General features: G+C 39.2%; 1 protein-coding gene across 2 annotated transcripts in view; it reads left to right on the forward strand.

The window, feature by feature from the left end:
• Positions 1 to 20,968, forward strand: part of LOC143148643 (alpha-tubulin N-acetyltransferase) — a 23,912-nt gene continuing 2,944 nt past the window's right edge. Inside the window, exons 1-8 of one of the 2 annotated variants that reach the window (XM_076315187.1) lie at positions 1 to 919; positions 2,753 to 2,894; positions 10,062 to 10,211; positions 13,284 to 13,455; positions 17,813 to 17,954; positions 19,520 to 19,625; positions 20,162 to 20,249; positions 20,786 to 20,832. In XM_076315187.1, the coding sequence (XP_076171302.1) occupies positions 10,099 to 10,211; positions 13,284 to 13,455; positions 17,813 to 17,954; positions 19,520 to 19,625; positions 20,162 to 20,249; positions 20,786 to 20,832 (668 nt within the window). In that variant the 5' untranslated portion in view covers positions 1 to 919; positions 2,753 to 2,894; positions 10,062 to 10,098. The remainder of the gene's footprint in view (positions 920 to 2,752; positions 2,895 to 10,061; positions 10,212 to 13,283; positions 13,456 to 17,812; positions 17,955 to 19,519; positions 19,626 to 20,161; positions 20,250 to 20,785; positions 20,833 to 20,968) is intronic. The other variant, XM_076315186.1, reaches the window with a different exon arrangement.

Genomic DNA, 20,968 nt, shown 5'->3' on the forward strand with positions numbered 1-20,968 from the left:
AAACTGTGAGACTTCCAGTGATTCGTCAGGTGAAACTCTGTGTCAACATTAAATTTCGTTTCATCGCCGCGTTCGCAAAATATACATCCCCACGATCCAACATCGTTTACCCGAAGGGGTTACTTTTTTTGACGTTTACGAATTCGAAGTATTTCGCAGCCGTATCGGTTAGCTGTCAGATCAATCACAGCAGTGCATATCACCTAACTTCTCTCGCAACCTTACCGTGGTAGTGGAAAAACAACACCACGGGAGCAATGGATATCAGTCGGCTACGAGCCGTGAAGTAAGTCGGAGCTATGGAAGCCTGATCGATTCGAAGAACAGTGCGTCGTATCGCGTAGAGTGCTCATCATCGTCTCGAGGACACCGATTGTTGTCGTACCACACGGATTCATAGATTTTTCTCTTACGAGTAATGCATACAACAAACTCGATTTAACGTCATCGAGAAACGAAAATAGATGTCATCGCGTAGGGCCACGTGACGGCACGAAAATTCATGTGACAGCAATCGTGACAGACTGCGAACAGTCGAATCGTTTAACAATCAGACGCATATTTCTGTGACACGAACGATCCGTAGGCATCGGAATAAGATAAACCGATCTCAGTTTCCCCGGAAAACGCACGGTGAAGTTGTCTCGGTGGGTGCCATTGACCGCCATATTCAGGACAATCGTTCGAGATAGGTTTCGAAAAAACCTTGAAAGGTGGTACATCGGTGAAGTGACAAGAGCGTTGAAAAGTTAAGGATCGAATCGTATCGTACGCAAAATCGACGAAACGAACCTAGTGGAAAATCCATCATCGAGATGGAGTTCAAGTTCAACGTAAATAAACTGCTACCCAGGAAGATCAACAAGGTCACGCAAACTCTCATCCCGGAAGACTTCAAAGGTGATCGTCGCGAATTACAGTAAGTGTCATTTTATCGCCGTACCGTGATTTGAAATGTTTTTTTTTTTTTTTTGTTTCGATTATCGTAGTCGATGATATCTTTTTCTTGAATCTATTGTTTCGATCGCGATACCGTGCAATCTCGAGCGTAAAACGTCGAAAGCGAGCTGTAAATGTCTGCTCGCGTATCGATCGTGTTTCAAGTTCTTGTAAATTGTAGGCAAAAACCGAAAACATTGAATACCGTAATACTGAGGAGGACCGATACAACCGTAAGAGGTGTTATTTATCGTGGTCGTCATCTTCAAGGTTATCTCGTAATATGGAACATGTACGAAACTTTCACTTCGCGTCGATGACACGAGCATAGTCATTTGAAGTCATTCTTGCGTCTCGATGACTTCCCGGAACTATAATCGGTTCTCCCTACTGCGATGTAAATAAACTGTATCCGACATGTTCGAGCGCATTGACACTGTCGCATTGGCCGATATTGTCGGTAAATCGATGGCGAAAGTAAATGTCAATGAAACAGATACACGCGTTGGCGTGGCTCGAATTCTTCGAGATTATTCAAAGGAGGAATTGTTTGCGATACGGTGGACATTTAAAGCACAAACCACCTTATCGAATAAATCCCTATCGATACGATCAATTTTCATAATTTCGACAAAAAGAACTCGCTCTTTAATCGACACTTTCACGAATTTCTATGATTCATACACCTTTGTCGTTAAAGGTAATGAATCACCCGCATCGTATCTACAATATGTCGACTTAAACACTAAAAAGAAAACACGATAACCAATAAGTACAATAATCACAGTTAACGACAATTCGAATAACGAATAACGAATTCGAACGATTTGTTCGTGATAGACAAACACATTTTTATGCAAATAACAATTTACTAACGATAGTTGTTTGGATAGTGGCTAAAGTAATTCGAATAATATTCACATCACCTATTATGTAAAATAATAACCGCAACTCGGTTTACCATTGGTATTCATTACTCAATGTTTATTGCATAACCGATGCGTTATGCGATTTATCTTGCATTTTTTTTTTTTATCGGTACATGCGTAATAAAGTCAGTGAACTAAAATTCTTATTCAAATAAAGAGTAACGAATAACGCAAATAATACGTACGTACGTCTATTAACATAACAAATAACGTTCACGACTAACACGAATTACAATATACACAATACGACGAACGAATGCAACGCGAGTAATAATTATCGCGCAGAACAAATAACACGAATGAGTAACGCGGATAATAATCAACGCAATAGCTAGTAACTTAAATAAATAATGAATAATTAATAACACGAACAAACGATAGAGTAAATTTCGAATAAAATCTAATTCGTTCGATCATCTGACCAAAAAGGGAATAAAACGTGTTTCACCTGTTAAGAACAGGATCGTCGTGAAATGCGTAACGCTGGTACATACAGTGGCAAACAAAAGTATTCGTACAACGAAGAAATAATCAAATTATCTTGTTGTAACACGTAAATGAATAATTTCATTTCAGTAAAGATTGTGTAGTATTTATACTAACATTCGCGAGAAACAAATACACAAAGATGAACTTACTTGCACAACATCGGAGTTAGTAAATTTAAAAATACGGGTCGTAAAGGTAATAAAACTGTTCTATCGGAAAGAAAAATAAATCATTCATTGAAATCGCAACTATTGTTCAAAGAAGTCGAACAACGGTTCGAAGTATTATTAAAAAATTCAAAATATGGCGCGATGTGGTCGCACACGAGAACTGTGCAATACATCAAAAGTTTCGTCGGAGATCAATGAATATAATAATAAAGAAGTACGTTTCAGGACTACCGGAGGAGAAAAGGAACCATTTGTTAACGCAATAAATAGAAGAAAGATTTCACCTCGTGGAAGAATATTGAAATTCTAATATAGAATTTTTGCACAACGTTCTATTATCCGGATAAATCAAAATTTCTCTCGGACCGTTGGTATAAGTGCAAGGTAATATTTACTAAAATAAAATGATTCATTTTGAAGAATATTGAAATTCTAATATAGAATTTTTGCACAACGTTCTGTTATCCGGATAAATCAAAATTTCTCTCGTTAGTATAAGTGCAACGCAATATTTACTAAAATAAAGTGATTCATTTTGAAGAATATTGAAATTCTAATATAGAATTTTTGCACAACGTTCTATTATCCGGATAAATCAAAATTTCTCTCGTTAGTATAAGTGCAACGCAATGTTTACTAAAATAAAATGATTCATTTACAGGTCACGACGAGACATTTTTATTATTTTACCGCCGTACGAATACTTTTGTCCGCCACTGTAAGTGCACGTACACCACTGCAAGTCGTTTATCTAGTATTGACTTCAGAAAACCGGCTAGTTTCCTCTTGATTGGTCCCTAACATCGCTACCACACTCAAATCTAAAGTTGCTCGGTCACTGCACACGTTCGACCAACATTTCCTTGTCCAATATGTACATAATAACCGAACGAATGTTGCTGTTCTTGCTCTTTTCACCCACGCCACGATATATCGAGACTCGAGGAATATCGAAGAGAAATTGTTCTACGATAATTTCAATAAATCTTTACAAAGATTCAAGAACGATACAAGATACAGTTGTACGAATTTTTACGAAAGTTACGAATACGATTTATACAACCGTACGTCGAAGAACAAGGTCTCGAGACTAAAGTCACGTTTCATCTTAAACGTCTACGGAAGACTCTTAAGGAAATAGGATTATTTTATTACAAAAGATTCGAAACTTGAGTTTCTCGCGTCATGCAAGTACCTTCGATCGTTTCTGTTCTCTGAAGATGTGGGCGTAGAGAACCGGGCTGGTGGTGGGCAGCTGAAAATAATTCGCTCGGTAACAATTCGTACTTGGTCATTCGCGATTCGTTTGTCTCACGAACAACGTTGCGGATTAATTCGAAACAACAGGGTCGGGCCGTGAACGATTCTCGTTTCGCGATCTAATTTCAGAATTTACCTTTTAACGTTTCACTTGCGGTTCTCTTGGTGCGCTTAACTCTCGTTCAGTAAACGTCCTTTCGATCGTTCGCACGACATTAGAACGTTTCAACGTCGCGTTGAACTTTTATTTCGCAAGCTGGAAAACGAACTTCAACGTTCGTAAATTCTTCAACGATGACTCCGCAACGCTCGCGGAAGTCTATGATGAAATTGTGCCGCGGTTATTCGCCCTATCCCCCCCCCCCCCCCCCCCCCCGAGCGCTTAGCGATCGCCAAGATAAAGATAATAATTATTGCTATTCCAGCGTGACGTATCTATTCTGCGACGTATACGTCGAATGCGATGAGAAATGCCGGCGCAGAACGTTTCAAACGCACGCATCTCGAAGTGATTATCTACATCGTTAATCACCGATGATGTGGGATCGTAATCGTGCGTAGAAGTCGGGGAGAATGCCGTTAGATTGTTGGAAAAAGTTTGTTTCGCTGTTCGTACGGATTTCGTATTGCATAAACTAATGGCCGGTAACATTACCGCCATGAGCACGCAGTTTATGGGCGAAAAGTCCGATTTCTCTCGCACCGTGAACATTGCTCGGGGGCGTTTTTTAGAACTTTCCGCAGTGGTCGTCGCCGTTAACGTACGATCACTGTACCGTCGACAGACGATTCTATGGACTTCGAGTTGTACAATTACGATTACGTCGTCTACGAGGCGTATGGTATCGATGGTGTCCACTTCGGAACGAGGAATCTCGGTACAGGCGAAGATACAGGAGCGATGCAAAGATTTCGTAGAACTCGGACCGTACTGAGACCCAACAGAAGTGATTTCGAACCTGTGAGACACGATCCGGGTGATTTTGGACTCGTGAGACCCGACACAGACGACGCTGGAATTACGAAACTCAATATTAAGGGATGTTGGTTCCGTGAGACTTGGAATGGACGATTCTGGAACCGTGAGACCCGACACAGACGACGCTGGAATTACGAGACTCAATATTAAGCGATCTCGGTTCCGTGAGACTTGGAATGGACGATTCTGGAACCGTGAGACCCGACACGAGCGATTTCGAACCCGTGAGACACGACCCTTATGATTTTGGACTCGCGAGACCCGACACGAGCGATTTCGAACCCGTGAGACACGACCCTTATGATTTTGGACTCGTGAGACCCGACACAGACGACCCTGGAATTACGAGACCAAACCTGAACGATCTCAGTTCCGTGAGACCCGATACCAACGATTCTGGAATCACGAGACCCGACACAAACGATCTCGAACTCGCGAGACCCGACACAGACGACCCTGAAATTGTGATAGTCGACTTCAATGAAACTTTACACAATTGTCATTGATCCGATCTATGATCTGTGCCGTATTTCTTTATTGTTACTTTTCAATACTAAGAAAGGAACCACGATTTTAATTTGCGAAAGATATCGAAAAATATTTTAAACAAAGATTGTACCGATTTCGAAGCCTCCCAGCTTAAAAAATGATCATAAAAATTCCATGACTCGGATATTGCCAAGATCGAGATCCTTCGATACAAAAACCGGGTCACCACGATTAGGTATCCGATGTCTGGATTCTTCGTCGGTGTACTCGTTGACTATTAATATTAATCCGTGTAGTTACTTTTACTTAATTGACCAAGCCAACGTATAAAAGTAAATGCGCGTTGCTCGTTGAGAAATTGGTGTGAAGGAATGTAGTTCAGTTTCCGATTAATGTACAGTTAGCCCAGATTAGATCAGATTTATAGAGTGCTAAATAATCGGGGAACGAGATCGTAACATAGTACGAGCTACCAGTATGCTCGAACGTGTCAAATACTTTCGAAATTCTTTGAAAACTATTTCCCATTCGGGTCGACTTATCGGAGCAAAGAGAACAAGTCTTAACCATCCACGCGTTTTGTCGAACGAGAACGATCGATAAATTTACTTCCTCGATCACCTTGATCCTTCATCGAACTTGCACGTAATATACCCCGAGTGAAGATCAACCATAACATTAACCCACATAACTCGATAAACGTACCTCGTAGAACGTGAAAAGTAAACGCAATTAATTTGTAACGTAACCGTTTCGATATACGATTGACCGTATTACATTTTTCTGAAAATTTCCTACTTTTCCAGTAGTTTCACTTTCACTCGAACACCGTGGTACATTCCTCTTGCAATTGTAAATTAATTTTACACAGGATCTTTATTTACAAATACATCGATTCCGAAACAGGAATGTTTTCTCGTTCGAAAATACGTCGAAAATATGGTACGAAATCTTTTCGTACAATGCCCCACGTTCTTGAGATAATCTAGTCTGAAAATATGCGGAGCACGCTTGCATTTCATTGACAAATTTCTTCGCGCTCATTCACTTGTCTAGGTATTTCAATTTGGAGCACTATGCTCCAATATGCGTTACTACGTATATTGTACACGAATATGACTAAGTTCGTAAGTAGATCCATCGAGACGAATTTCACTTAAACTGTAGTGTAGTTTGCTTATTTTCAAAATCTATTATCTCGAAGAGAAAAAAATCTAGAAAAACACATTTATTCCACATACTCGATATGTTTTCGTACGAGAAATCAGCCTATTTTCGGTTGCATCACGGATTACTATTCATAGTAATATTTCTAGAGCGGAAATTATTTGTAAAATTACGTAAACCAAACCAGATGATCGAACAATGAGTTTCTCTCTCTAATCTCGCATGATGTAGTCCCACGTGTCCAGACTATGGGTATAGCAATCTCTCCATCATCGCACGCTACATTATCGTGCCAATTTAAATCTCGGTTGTATTGTTAGAGCAAAGTATGTTATGTCAGCAAAGTAATAGGTACTTGCGTTCGTGGCTTGATGCTCGAAAGGAAATTATTGTGTCTCACGCAACGAAAACGTTATCGATAACAGAATGCCATAAAATAATCGTGAGCATAGTTTCGTGTTTATGTTTTCGTTAAAACCATATACTTCATTGGTTCGCACACGCACGCCTCTCTTGTAATTATCGACCGAAATATTTTAATCTTCTTCGATGGTAATTAAAAATTTTAACCGAAACACTAATCCTACTTTCTTTAACGTCGTATTTTTATATTTATTAATAATAATAGACAGTACATCTTTTTCAGAGAGACAGTACATTTCTCTCTTCGATGATAGAAAAGTATTTTCGTCGTACTATCTTAAGTTGTACTTTTAATTATTACCAAAGAGAATTAAAAATAAAAATACGTTCCGTCCGACGAAGGGTACAATTTAAATAAAAATTACGCTCATCCCTTCGTAAAATAAATTTCACGTGTTCGTAATCGTGTATTTTCTCGATTCTCGGAATTCGAGAAACGATAGAAAGCAATTTCCCCCAGGTTCGCAGATATTTTAGAAAACGAGTGCGATAATTTCACCGCGCAGCCTCGTAATAATATACAATTTCGATACATATTCATGGAAATAATTTTCTGTTTTCTCGTGAAAGTACCGTGATACATTAATTCACGTGTTTCGGTCTTCTTTTACAGATCGCCCCGCGTGTTTCACGTTTTACTGGTTTCCAATGGTGTTCGACTGTCGATTTAACGTTAATTGATACAAGTTTGTCGAGACTCTTGCACTCTACGCGATGAAATATTGCCAATAAAACGTTAACGTGGCCTTTGATACGAAACCGTCTAATATCAAAGTGTTCGATATCTTTGATAAGTATCCAATACGTGAATATATGTATATACATCACCCCGAAAGAACGTTATCTCAGAAGTTGTCGAGTTTTATTTATCGCGAAACAATTTTGATAAATAACCTCGACTTTGAACGAATAGATACGAAATATTGGATCGATGCATACGTTCCGTTGACGTTACGAGAATTATGTGTAACACGTGACTCTTCCCTATGAAACGCTCGCCTTGTATAACGTGTAAATTATACCTTCTACGAGAAAATGTTTCGTACAGAACTTACACGGTTTCAAGAGAGAATTTATATATACTTCTCGACGCGAAAACGTTTCGAAAATTTGAAGACCTCTTTCCTCTCTTTTTCCCCGTTGGAAGTTTACATTTAAAAATATTCACAATTTTTACATTTAAAAATATACTATTCTTTATACTAAAATTCGAAAGAATTATTACTCGTCTCGTTTCCTTTACATTTTCTTCTTGTGATCGTACACGACGACCGATTCCGTGGGAAAAAAATTCCAAGCCCCAGAATTGCCGCAAAGGTATAATAAAAAATAATTTTATTTTCACATCGAGGGTAATAAAGGGTCGTGGGCGTAACTACGTGATCGAAAATACCCTACCTTATCCGAGCCTCTGTATCTAACTAAATTCTCGTATGCCCTTGCGACACGTGAAACCTGAAAGCGGAGTTAAACGATCACGTGGTGCTTGATGATCAATCATCGCTCGCCTCTGTTTCAATGTCTTATGAAAATATTGCAGCGTTCGGTTAATCCATCACAATTTGCATTTTAAAGTAGCCGATTGGCTGGGATCCAGGTCTGAAATTGGGTCGGTCCTTATATTCCATTAACTTATAGCATGATCGATATTGCGAGGGAGAGCTGGTCTAACTAGGGAAAAAAAGTAGGCGCAGTGGTTGACGTTCGTCGACAGATCTGAAGAATCATTACCATTTTAAAGCGTTTTATTTACGTCAGTTGACACCTTTAACGCGACGCCCATTTTTTACGCGATTCTTCGTTTCTACGGGTTCAGGTATGCGGAACGAGAAAACACACAACGTTGAATGAGTCAGGCACTAATTTCGGAGCGTCGACGTTATAATCAGATTGTGTAATCGATTTACCAATCCCCGTGTTTGAAAGAAAATGTTCGTGGGAACCGGCATACAGGCAAACAGAACCCACCACCGCTTTTATTCTCTCTTGAATAATAATTCTTTTCCTGCTTGTTTCCTATCGTCGTTATTATTAAATATTAATTAATAATACTACGATTACTATCGTAAAATTTGATCGATCCTTAATTCTTCTAATAACGTTCTCCGATCAAAATTCGTCTCAGTGTATAGGTTTAGATTACGAGTTGTTTTATTGCACAATAATGCAATGTATGTATAAGACATTTATAATGACAATGGGTAGGGATTGAAAACATTTTTGTTATCGATGAACGGAATTTCCATACTTGTTACAAGGGGAAATTTTTATTTTTATAAATTCTATTCGAAGTAAAATTTTTATTTCGAAGAACTTCAAGTGATGTTCTCCAAGAACTTAAACAGGGGAAAATATATTTAATCCGTATGAATAGAACAATTTATTCGACGAGCAATATTTATTTATTTCGAGCCCTGAAAGAAATCGTACATGGGATTACCATTTGTGTAACATTTCATTATACAAGTGGAATATATTTCTAAATAGTGGCAGGCTTGTTTTCGAATCACCCTGTGCATTTTGTAATTTCACATTTAATTGAAGCAAAAAGGTCTGTATTATTCGTCTAGATTCATAGGAGCGATATTTCCTTACGAAACAATAATTAAACGAATTAATTGTAAAAGGTGGCAAGAGAAGATAACTGAAAGTGGAACAGTTGTTTCGTGCTATTTGAGTTGTAAACCGCAACTTACGCATTACGACAACGTTAATAAATGACGATTAAATCCGAGTCGAATTAATAACAAATTGTTTTAAAACTTTGTGGTAAACTTTCCAAAGGTAGTGTCTCGAAACAACAGTGCACGAGTTTATAAATATTACTGTAAATCCATTTATCTAAAGGAAGTAAGTAATTTAAAAGTAATTTTAAAGTAAGTTAAAAGAAAAGTCATTTTCAATCATTTTTATTTCAAAGAAACAATGTTACACCTAAGAAATTAGCAAAGAAGTAACAGTTATGGTCTACACTCCATGTGCAGTTAGGTATAGTTACAATGTAATATTATTGATGCAAATATGCATTATTGTGCATTGTGCGATCAATTGCCCTTATACTGCAAGAATGGTGCAATTATATTTAGCTACTACTTAGCAGTAGCATACAACAAAAGAAAACTATAATAGCTACCAGTTAAGATTTCTTTTGTACGTTAAGTGTGTTTGCCATTGCATTGAAATACTTATGTAAATTCCAAAAACCCTTTGTTCCAGCGAATGCCAAAGGCAATTGGGCAGAGTCCTCGACGATATGGGGGAGGCTTCGGCAAGGGCCCAGGGTCTGAACAAACCCATAACCAGCACCATAAAACTCCGAGATACGGACCATGTGGTTTATTTATTAGTAGACAACGAAGCTAACAAGTAAGTTTTTCAAAAATTTCGTACAGTTAATTACTCGTTGCCGAATTATCTCAAATTTACGCGTTTTATCGCGATAGTTATAAATTATTTATAATTACGAGAAAATTCGTTCTAAATCACGTTATCTCGAGAAACTAGTCTCACATCGAGTATTTCAAATTGTTATTGCACACATATCGTAAATTTTTTGTTACTCCAATGGTAAAATGTTCTACTTATAATTTTCATAGTCTTTCAAGTCACTAGAATGACCCACAATTTATGAATAATTACAATTCGATAAATTCTAAATCTTATTGCCTGCAAAATAACACAAAAATTATGAAACTTTATCGTTACCCTACTGCATTTCCATTGGGTTGTTGAAATGGTACTTAACTCGTTAACAATTGTAATTTAATTAACGATAAATCCGTCGTTTTCGAAATCATCTTGAAAATTGCAATTCGAACGAAACAAAGGGATAGACGTGGAAGAAATATGAAAAAACAAATCGAAACGTGCAATCTTTGCTCCGAACAATCCTTGATCCCCCAGAATTGAATAGTGCCAAATTGTAGACAAAGTGCTCTATTAATGAAAAACGTCTAAAAAAAAAGCCACAATTCGTGCAATCTTTACTCCGAACAATCTCTGATCCCTCAGAATTGAATAGTGCCAAATTGTAGACAAAGTGCTCTATTAATGAAAAACGTCTAAAAAAAAAAGCCACAATTCGTGCAATCTTTACTCCGAACAATCTCTGATCCCTCAGAATTTAATAGTGCCAAATTGTAAATGAAGTGCCCTATTAATGAAAAACATCTAAAAAGAGAGCTACAATTCGTGCAATCTTTACTCCGAACAATCCCTGCCTCAAAATTTAATAAACAAAGTGCCCTATTAATGAAAAACGTCTCAAAAAAAGCCACAATTCGTGCAATCTTTCCTCTGAACAATCCCTGCCTCAAAATTTAATAAACAAAGTGCCCTATTAATGAAAACCATCTCAAAAAAAGCCACAATTCGTGCAATCTTTATTCCGAACAATCCCTGCCTCAAAATTTAATAAACAAAGTGCCCTATTAATGAAAAACATCTCAAAAAAAAAAGCTACAATTCGTACAATTTTGTTGCTTCGAGTGAAAAAATTCTGCAGGCGTCTGTACACGAATTAAATGCTCGATTTAATTGTTTCCGGAACACCGTGGGTAAACGTTAACTCTAGGCCCGTTTGAAAAAGAAAGAAAAAAGAGAAAAAAAAAAACGTAACCCGAAGCCAGCCGGCGAGTAGAAAGGAAGCTGTATTTCCCAGGATAAGGGGGTTCGTGGCGTGCAAAATGGTCGGTGGATCGATATGTCGTGTCTGGTGTCGCCTTGGCTACAGAAAGTCCAGCGTCCCCGGCCTCGCAGAATCCTTGCGCGACGGATGTTGTCGACCAGTGGAGTTTCATATTTGCTTCAACCGTTTCCTGTTCCACGGCCACCTCCTCGGGGAAAATTATTGATAATCGTGCACACGTACCACGGCCCCGTAATCTAGCGGCCGAGTCGTAAAGTTACTCGCGCGGTCATTAACGATGCACGCGATTAATTACCGGGAACCGACGCCCTTGCACACCGGCGTCTACGTGACGGAGCGAAATTACCCGAGATAGAATCGGTTACCCGAATTGCATCGATGCGTTGCATCGTGGATATTGCCGATAGATTAGATAGTAATCGTACAGCGTTGACCCCGTCGATGTGCGAATCGTAACGAGTGATCGAATCATGCGTTGAAAACGAAGGAAGCTTTATTACTCGAACGAGAAGGTATTGCTTCGACTAGCTGGATCAGAACTTTAAGTGATCTAAGAACTTAAACAGGAAAAGAAATATTTAATCTGAATACATAAAAAATAGACATCTGAAAAATATGAATACAGTGTTTGGGAATGAGAACGAGACACGTTGACAGTGGCGACAGATCGCTCCCCTATGACACGAGAAACAGTATTTTATATAAATATTCGGAACGTCATTTCGTTTTCCAAAATGGAGAATGTACAATTCGATGGAATGTTTGCACACTTTAAATAAATCGTGTTTCATTTTCACCGAGAAAAAATAAAATTACTTTCTAGATAACACCCAATAGTATCGTTCAGAGTCAAACTGGCTTCTCGAAGTATCTGCGTCGCTCGACGATCAGGGATCATTTCGTTTCGTGATCTGAAAAAAGAAATTTACCATTACCCTTTGTTACGAGCTGGAATTCACGTTCCACATCGGAAGTAGCCTGTGCAAGCCGTTTCGATGAATCGTAGCTCGAAAAACTTGCAATAATTGGACTACGAAATTCTTCCTCCTTCTGTTTGCTGGCTAGACCTCGTTCTCGTGTATTACCATATAGATCTGGAATTCCGAACAACTTTCACGGAAAAAAGCGACTGGTTAACCAAGAAAGTGTGGAGAACACGACCAAAGTATTCGATAAATTCGCGAGCAGGTTTGTTCCTCGTATCAGCTATTAAAGAGACATTCCCCGAACTAGACAGAGCACGATCGGTCAATCGTAAAGAAGAAACGCCTAATAATCGTCGATGTTCCATCTGTGCATGAAATTTCGTCAGAAACGAAGATCGTCGATCGAGAGATACTTCTTATCAACGAACGTGATTCTTGACTCGACACCCTGAACGTTAAGAAATCTGTTAAGAATTTAGAGTACCTTCGATTCTGATCACTCGCTGCGTCGCAAACCGCGTTATCGGTGGAACATCGTCTAAATGTCTGGTCAATCGTCTCGAAGTTTACAATTGTTCGCACGGAGGATCGTATTGTTTTCAGGAGTAAACGTACGAACAACGCGGGGAAACGAGAATAATAAATAGCGAGGTGCTCGCCTCGAAAATGTCGACTACGACGAATGCGATCCAGTTCTTAGCTGTTATTAAGTACTTTGACTCACTCAGCCGTTCACAGATGCACCCAAGCATCATCAGCCGTGCACCGTTTCTATCTACGTCTAACGATGGCGAGCCTCGAATGGTTGGACCGCAACCGTGAATCATCGTCGCGTAATGTTACAACCTTGCTTCGATTTTACAGCGGACTGGGCTGCGTGGTGGGATTGCTGAAGACCGGATCGAAGAATCTCTTCATGTTCGACGAGACAGGAACTCATTACCAATTGAAGCCCAGGTGCGTTTTGGACTTTTACGTACACGAGTCTCGGCAACGCATGGGCCTGGGGAACATTCTCTACGAGTACATGCTCTCCGTAAGTATCAATTCTAATTTAACGCTATTAATTCTAACGTTACTAGTGTCGAGTGATCGAACGGACACCGGTTGATCGTCCGATCGTTTTTTTTTCTTTTTTTTATCGTGCGCGTTCGCGACAACGGGATTGTTATTCGCGATCGGAGCTTCTAGCGCAAATATGCGGGATACAGGAAACGCGAGTGGACAGCCAGGTATTAGAGAATATGGGATATACGCCAACGAATGTACAGGGTGAATCATCGAATGAATAGATAGAGTCATGGAAATAGATTCGAGCAATAGTTGATTACCCGTTTTACTACTTTCGTGGCTCTGACTCGAAACGTTTGCGTATCGGTCACGAACCGATGGATCGTTCGATTCAACGCTAGATAATTGTGAGAGTTGATCGACTCGTTGAATTGGAAATGAAAGTTTTACGATTCGTTTCGTACACTTGTACGTCAATAAACGCTCGACGGCCGCTCGAGAATGATTACTTAGAGTAGCTGGAAGTGGCGGGCAACAGGTATCAATGAACACAGCTAATGGGGATACATCGTACGTGTGGTTTTTAACCTTAGTCGATCGGTTACCTCGATTATCGAACGAATCCTCGATATCGTAACGAGGTAGATGCGATCCAATTGTATCTTACGATTTTTTTGCAACGAGTTTCCAAACGCGACGTGTAAGAGGATTCTTTTACACGTTCGACCATCTTCCATAATTATACGTTCGCTCTCCGCGTCGAATTAACAAGTGTTTTTTACTTTCAAAGTGTCCAATTAAATTGCACAACATACGGTCGCGATTGAAGTCGGTTCATCGTACTCGTCTCGTCCACACTCGAAACGGGCACCTGTTCGAATCGACTGATTTTGCCTCACCGGCGTTAAGAAACGTGTATCGCACGCGCGGGTACGGATTCGCGAACGGTGCAGAAAATTACTGTCCGCCCGCGTAGGAAGAGAATCACGTCCACGGTGCAAACGAGACGTAATTACTTCCCGAGTAAAAGCAGAAAGGCGTCGCGCGCGATCACGATCTAAATTGTTGTCGCGAAGACGTTGCGCGAAACGAGCCTGTTAACGCGTACACGGAAGATTACGCGAACCACACGAAATGTTTCGCAAACGATGGAATGAAATTCAACGGGGTGGAGAACAACGATATGGAAAATCGAAAAGAACCGCGGTGTCAACGAAACATCACGAGACGAGGTAACGATCGCTGGAAGATTCGTCCGCTTTTAAGCTGCGCGATTTTACACGAATTCGTTATTTCGTTATTTTCGTCTAGTCGAAATTTTAATATTTTTGTCTTTTTTCTTTTTTGCTCTAGCGCACGAGAGACACGCACACACCGTGCGTTAATGGCAGGTTCTGCAAAACATTCGCGAAGTGAGGCTAATAAGCATTAATTACGGAAAAGTACCGTACGAGCTAGCAATCGTAATGGTCGAGGCAACCGTGCACGAGACCACGCAGTGAATTCACGTGTCTCTAAGCCAACAGCACTTGCTGTGATTCCGACAACCGTGCACCGACCGTAGCAGAACGGAGCACAAAAATACGGAATACGAGCCGCCACCACGGCCGGGTAAAAATTCTCTCGGCAGCCTTTTGAATTTCTTCTTGACGTAGGATTACGCGACGCGCCTCTTTTATTTCTTTTTTTTTTTTTTGTATTTTTTTTCGGTGGCTGGGCGCAATACCCGATTTATGAAATAATTTCTGGGAAACATCTTTTCTCTGCCGATTTCAAACGAGGGCTTGTAAGTTTCTTCAGGTTGGTGTTAAATAGGTATTTAAAAGACAGGTATTGAAAAGATGAATGCATTCGAGATTCGAGCGTCGGTCGACAGCAAATACAAAAGAAAGTTCGCTAAAATGAAAACCACTGAATATTTACTAACTTTTATTTCATTCTTTAAATACGTGTTTAACTCGTCCTAAGTTTCCGAACGAAAGAATGAAATAGTAATCATAAAAGATGGTGAACAAATTTGTATTTTTTTCGAATGCAAATATTTCACTTTGTATTCCCAATTTCGTAACTTTGTAATTCTCATCGTGCGCTGTATTTTTACTTTTCACAAAATTATCGTTCGTGAACTTCTTCTCGCGAGGAATGAAGCAAAAGGGGAATCGTTCTTATTCAACGATGTAAACTTAAATCGTAAGTGTCGATGTACTCTTTAAAAAATACGTCTCGATCGTTGTCGATTGTTGAACATTTTTCGCGACACTGCCATTAGTGTCATCGTTCTTCAGGATCTGCGATCGTAACGTGTAAATGAGTTCCGCTATCGTGCTCGTGCAGTGTCAAACAATGTTTACATGCTCGTCGGTTTATACAACCACCTGAAACTTCTCTCACTAATGCATAGTTCGCGAAACAAGTACATACATACAGTAATCTACTTACAGTAGACTCGAATGGTTTGTCAACAACAGAATTGCCACTGATAAATTACGATTAGATTCACTTTTATTCTTCTTTCGCAAACACTTACCTCCTCCGACTTTTTATGGACAATTTTACCTTAAAATATCGTTCAGTGATACTAAACGACGACACTGGGATCTACGTTGACCCATGTGGAGCGTTTAAACTCTCGACGTTCGAGTCCAAAAAGGAATCGCTCGATGTCGATCGTGCATTTGTTGCTGTTTCTCTCTTTTCAGTTTCTTTTTTTTTCATAATTTTTACAACATCGCGATATTTCACGATCTGCGCGACTTTCACTGTCTGCGATTCGAAAAGGAAACATTCAGCAGATGTTGTTTCCATCGCTTCTTTTCCATCGATACGATTAGTAGAATTGCTCGATAGAAAATACTGAACAGGAACACCTTTGCGGTTTCAGTTGTTTCGCTGGATGCTAGTTCGGTTTACTTTGTTTGTAATAATCGTGGAGAAAAAATATGAACGGTACCGATTAGAATGGAAGTAGCATGTCGCTATTTCAGTACCGTTACGACTCTCGTCTAAATGAAGGATTTCTCAGTTTTCCGTGCAGACGGAACGACACAGACCGGAACGTACGGTCGAACACAAAGCCAGACGTTGAAGAGAGTAATGACTGGTGTTTTTTTTTTCTTTTTTTTTTTCGAGACTTCGTTACGAGCGACGTCTCACGCGGCAACGATCGATACCAATTTGATTCAGTTTCCCATAAAACCGAGCGAGCTCGTCGACATCGAAACGACAGGGAACTTAACTTTATAAACGGAATCGTATATCACGCACGATCTTCTAATCGCCATTTTCTCCATAACTGTACATATAACTGTCCTTTAACGCAATATACGTATTTACTGCCACTTGCTCGGATATTAACGAACTTTAAAACGTACGATACAACGTTCCACGGTATCGTTTCGATGTAATTGAACGTCTCGAAACTGTTCGATCATCGAATTAATTACTCATTTCGTTGAATGGTAAATTATAAGCTTATTGAACGAGCGAAATTAACCGGTGTCCGTATCTTCGCGTAAATCGTTACGGGAAAATAATTGATTCGTTCGTTTCATCGTACGATTCAAGGATAGAATTTCCACGAGAGTGGATTTTGATATTTCTCCAAGTTCGAGACACTTATCGATGCAAAATCGTTAATTGTTAAAACTGTACCGATCTCGCGATTTTTTTGCAACGATTCGACGAATACCGAGGAAAAGAATTGATTCGTTCGTTTTATCGTACGATTCAAGAATAGAATTTCCACGAGAGTGGATCTTGTTATTTCTCCAAGTTCGAGACACTTATCGATGCAAAATCGTTAATTGTTAGAACCGCACCGATCTCGCGATTTTCTTGCATCGATTCGACGAATACCGAGGAAAAGAATTGCTCACCGAGAATATCGGTTCCGTGACTCCCTCTCGATAAGAAAGAACAACGTTCGGAGCTACGGTGGCGAATTAGCGAATGATCTTAAATAGGAGCGTGACAAAAGGTCATTACGCGTGGGCGTTACGGTCGAAGGTAACTCAAAAGGTGACTGAACTCGTTCAGACAGTCTCGACTCGGTACCTTCGGTCGCATCTACTCGTTTGTGAAAAACTACGAGCACAAGGGACAACGTTAACGCGTTTCACAAGAAACGTGTACATTGTTGAAAATTAAATACTCGATACGAAGCTCGCGAACACGAATATCGTGTATCCCGAGATTTACAAGAAGAAATATCGTTACTCTGTTCGTACCGTTCTACGATCTTGATGCAACTTTGAGGCCAATTTTTTTTCTTTTTCTTTTTCGTTTCTTCCGCACGTTCTGTTCGCGAGAACGTTCATTCGTCTTTCGTTCGTACACTTCTATTGTACAATCCGCTAACGCTCGATGTTGCTTTCAATTTCCAGGAGGAGAACATTAGGCCCGTGAAGCTGGCGATCGATAGACCTTCGGGGAAGTTCTTAGCCTTCCTGGACAAGTACTACGGTCTCTCGAAAATAATCCCGCAGAATAATAAATTTGTCGTGTTTCAAGGATTCTTCGACGACGGTACGTTCATTCATTTTCGTCGGCGTTAATCTCGGACGTGAATTCAACGAACGAAACTAATCGAAAAGCTCGCGTGTACTCGGTCAGAGATCGAAAAAATTTCAAAGCTCGCGCGTAATCGATCAGAAATCGAGAAAATTTAAATACTCGCGCGTAATCGGTCAGAGATCGAAAAAATTTAAATACTCGCGCGTAATCGGTCAGAAATCGAAAAAATTTTAATTCTCGCGCGTAATCGGTCAGAAAAATAGTCGAATACCGGTATAGTTTCGACCTTTCTGTATTTTAACACGTTGAAGCGTTTTAGTGTCACGTTGTAATTTTCTGCTCAATTTCTATCAAATCGATCGATACACCTACTTAGAATTTTAAGTTTGTAATATTTCTGACCGTAAAAGATACACGTGGTGTGAAAATGGCAAATAACATTTCTGAACCGTGTATATCAGTGTACAGATATTATCTGTTCTTTTGAACAATGAATACGACCGATGGTATTCGTTTCATCGTGTTTGAAACTATTGAAATATGTGCTTGTAGTGGAATACAATGCGAGTTCGTTATTCGTGCAATATTTGTTGCCATTTGTGTGCGATGAAACACGATTTAAAATCATTTTGTGTTATTGTAACAAGTTTCCAATCGTTTGCAAAATGCTTTTAAGTCAATTTTTCACGCTGAGATATTATACAGTTTAATAAACGAGTTGACGATCTGCGATGACCGTGTACACGGTGAATGTAAATTGTCGCTCCTGTGTAAGTAATATCAACGAATATTAGTATTGAGTTGTTTCGTACTATCATTTTGTGTTATTGTAACAAGTTTCCAATCGTTTGCAAAATGCTTTTAAGTCAATTTTTCACGCTGAGATATTATACAGTTTAATAAACGAGTTGACGATCTGCGATGACCGTGTACACGATGAATGTAAATTGTCGCTCCTGTGTAAGTAATATCAACGAATATTAATTTTGAGCCGTTTCGTACTATTTTCAATGGCCTAAAAATAAACCAGACCAAACGACGTGTACCATCATCAAGGTGTCTCCGTAAAAGTATAAGGCTACCCATGAATCCTTTGTCGATCTGGTTTCAAGTTAAAGGTACAAGAATGGTGAAACGAAGGTCGATTCGTCTTATGATCTGTCCTTCGCTACCTCGTGACCTAAATCGGTAATTCTTACCTGGAGAGGTATGAAATCGCGGTCAATGTCATCCTATATACGATTAATGGCCCTATTATGCGATTCCCTTGATCGATCCAAAGCTGTCCTCAAACGAAACCTTCCCTGACACGATGTTTCTGTCGATTACAAACGAGCCGCTCTGAATTTATTATTTTTTTTTTTTTTAGCAAAGGCTAACACGCCTGAAAATTGATCACTTTTGTTCGTGATCCACGAGAAAAGTCTACTCGAAGCATCGATCATCGTGATCGTTTCACGATACGTTGCTAAGGACGATAAATATCCATCGACGATGACTTCTATTAATAATTTTTCGAATTCAACTATCACAATGTAATCTGGACCCTATTAACGTGTCTGTTTAATATTTTTCAGAGCGTCAAGATATGCGGTCAAATAGATACAGTTTGTCTCCTAAAGCAACAGTTGACATCGGTGGACAAAATAACATTCACAACAACATTGGAAAAAGTAATTCTAGGTGCGTACAGTATACTGTTCGAACAACGCTTGGTGCAACGTTTAGAGGATCAGCCACTCGAACGAATGTATAGCAGCATTTTTAGAGCCACTAATATTGTATGGGGTAAACAGTCGATGAAGTATTTTCTATGTCCCTGATATTTGATTCCTGTTTCAATGTTGTCGAGAGACACAGCCTCTCGATTACTTTGAACAGAATATAGTTGGAGAGGCTTACGATTGGGAATTGAACCAAGTATTGTTAGATGTAAAGAAAATACTGTATGATAGATGTAGTAAAATTATTATTGTATACTTTGCTCCCAAAGTGTTGATGGTATTACATTCCAGTAGCTGATTCTCTAATTATTTGAAACAATGTAGTAAATAATACTGTTAGTTAACTATTATATTTATAAGGTATTGAGAAATATGAGCTTAAATTGTAAATACGTATGCACGTATGCTTGTGGCCTACATGGTGTAGATGAAAAGACATGTTTCGAAAGAAGAGAGTAAGAGAAGTAGCAAAATAAAACGGGTTTTGTTTTTCAGTATGAACGGTGTTCAGTATACTCCATTTGTTGGGCGCAATTCGTTTGGCAGGTACGCCGCAGCACGACCGCCTTGCTCCATGGCGAATGTAAGTATACCATAAAACACCGGTGCTCGTCGGCGTATTGGTATAATATATAGGGTGTCCTAGGGTAAGTGTCGTCTGATATAACGACTTAATGCAATATAATCGGATAAAAATCTAACGAGACTTTGATAGTCTTTTTTTTATACATAGAACGTCACTGTGAACAAAAAATTATTTACTTTTAATTCTTCAAGGTCATGAAAGTACTCATTGTAGGACACACTGAATAACAGATATATTCAAACAACGTTTAAAGTATTTTTCTATAATATTTAGACTTTTTGTAAGTGAAATAATAGAAATATTTTCGTTCTATTTTTGCCGTTCAATCCCCTCTCCCGAATGATCAAAAAATGCAATTCTCTGATTGTTTCGAGCTTTGTATACCAACCCTATAAGTGAAATAGTTAAAGCACTACTTTTCAATTTCCTGAAAATATGCCGACTAATAATTGCTTAAAGACAAAGATCTTATGAATTCTAACGTTTCTGGTACGGTGTGACGCAACTAAGGGCGCATTAACGCTTTTTTCTAGATAATCCATAACACTGCTGTGCTTGGTCCATCCGCCGAACGTACTGAGTGAGTAAAATCGAAAGATAGTCATCCAGATCGTTGAACGATCCCGCAAGCTGCTTAAATTAATTAGTTGTTAATTTCTATGTTCGTACCTTAGAGAGGCTCGCTTCTCTCGGATGTCTGACGTTAAAGCTTTAAT

This window comes from Ptiloglossa arizonensis, chromosome 6, assembly GCF_051014685.1.
Source record: "Ptiloglossa arizonensis isolate GNS036 chromosome 6, iyPtiAriz1_principal, whole genome shotgun sequence".
NCBI lineage: Eukaryota > Metazoa > Arthropoda > Insecta > Hymenoptera > Colletidae > Ptiloglossa > Ptiloglossa arizonensis.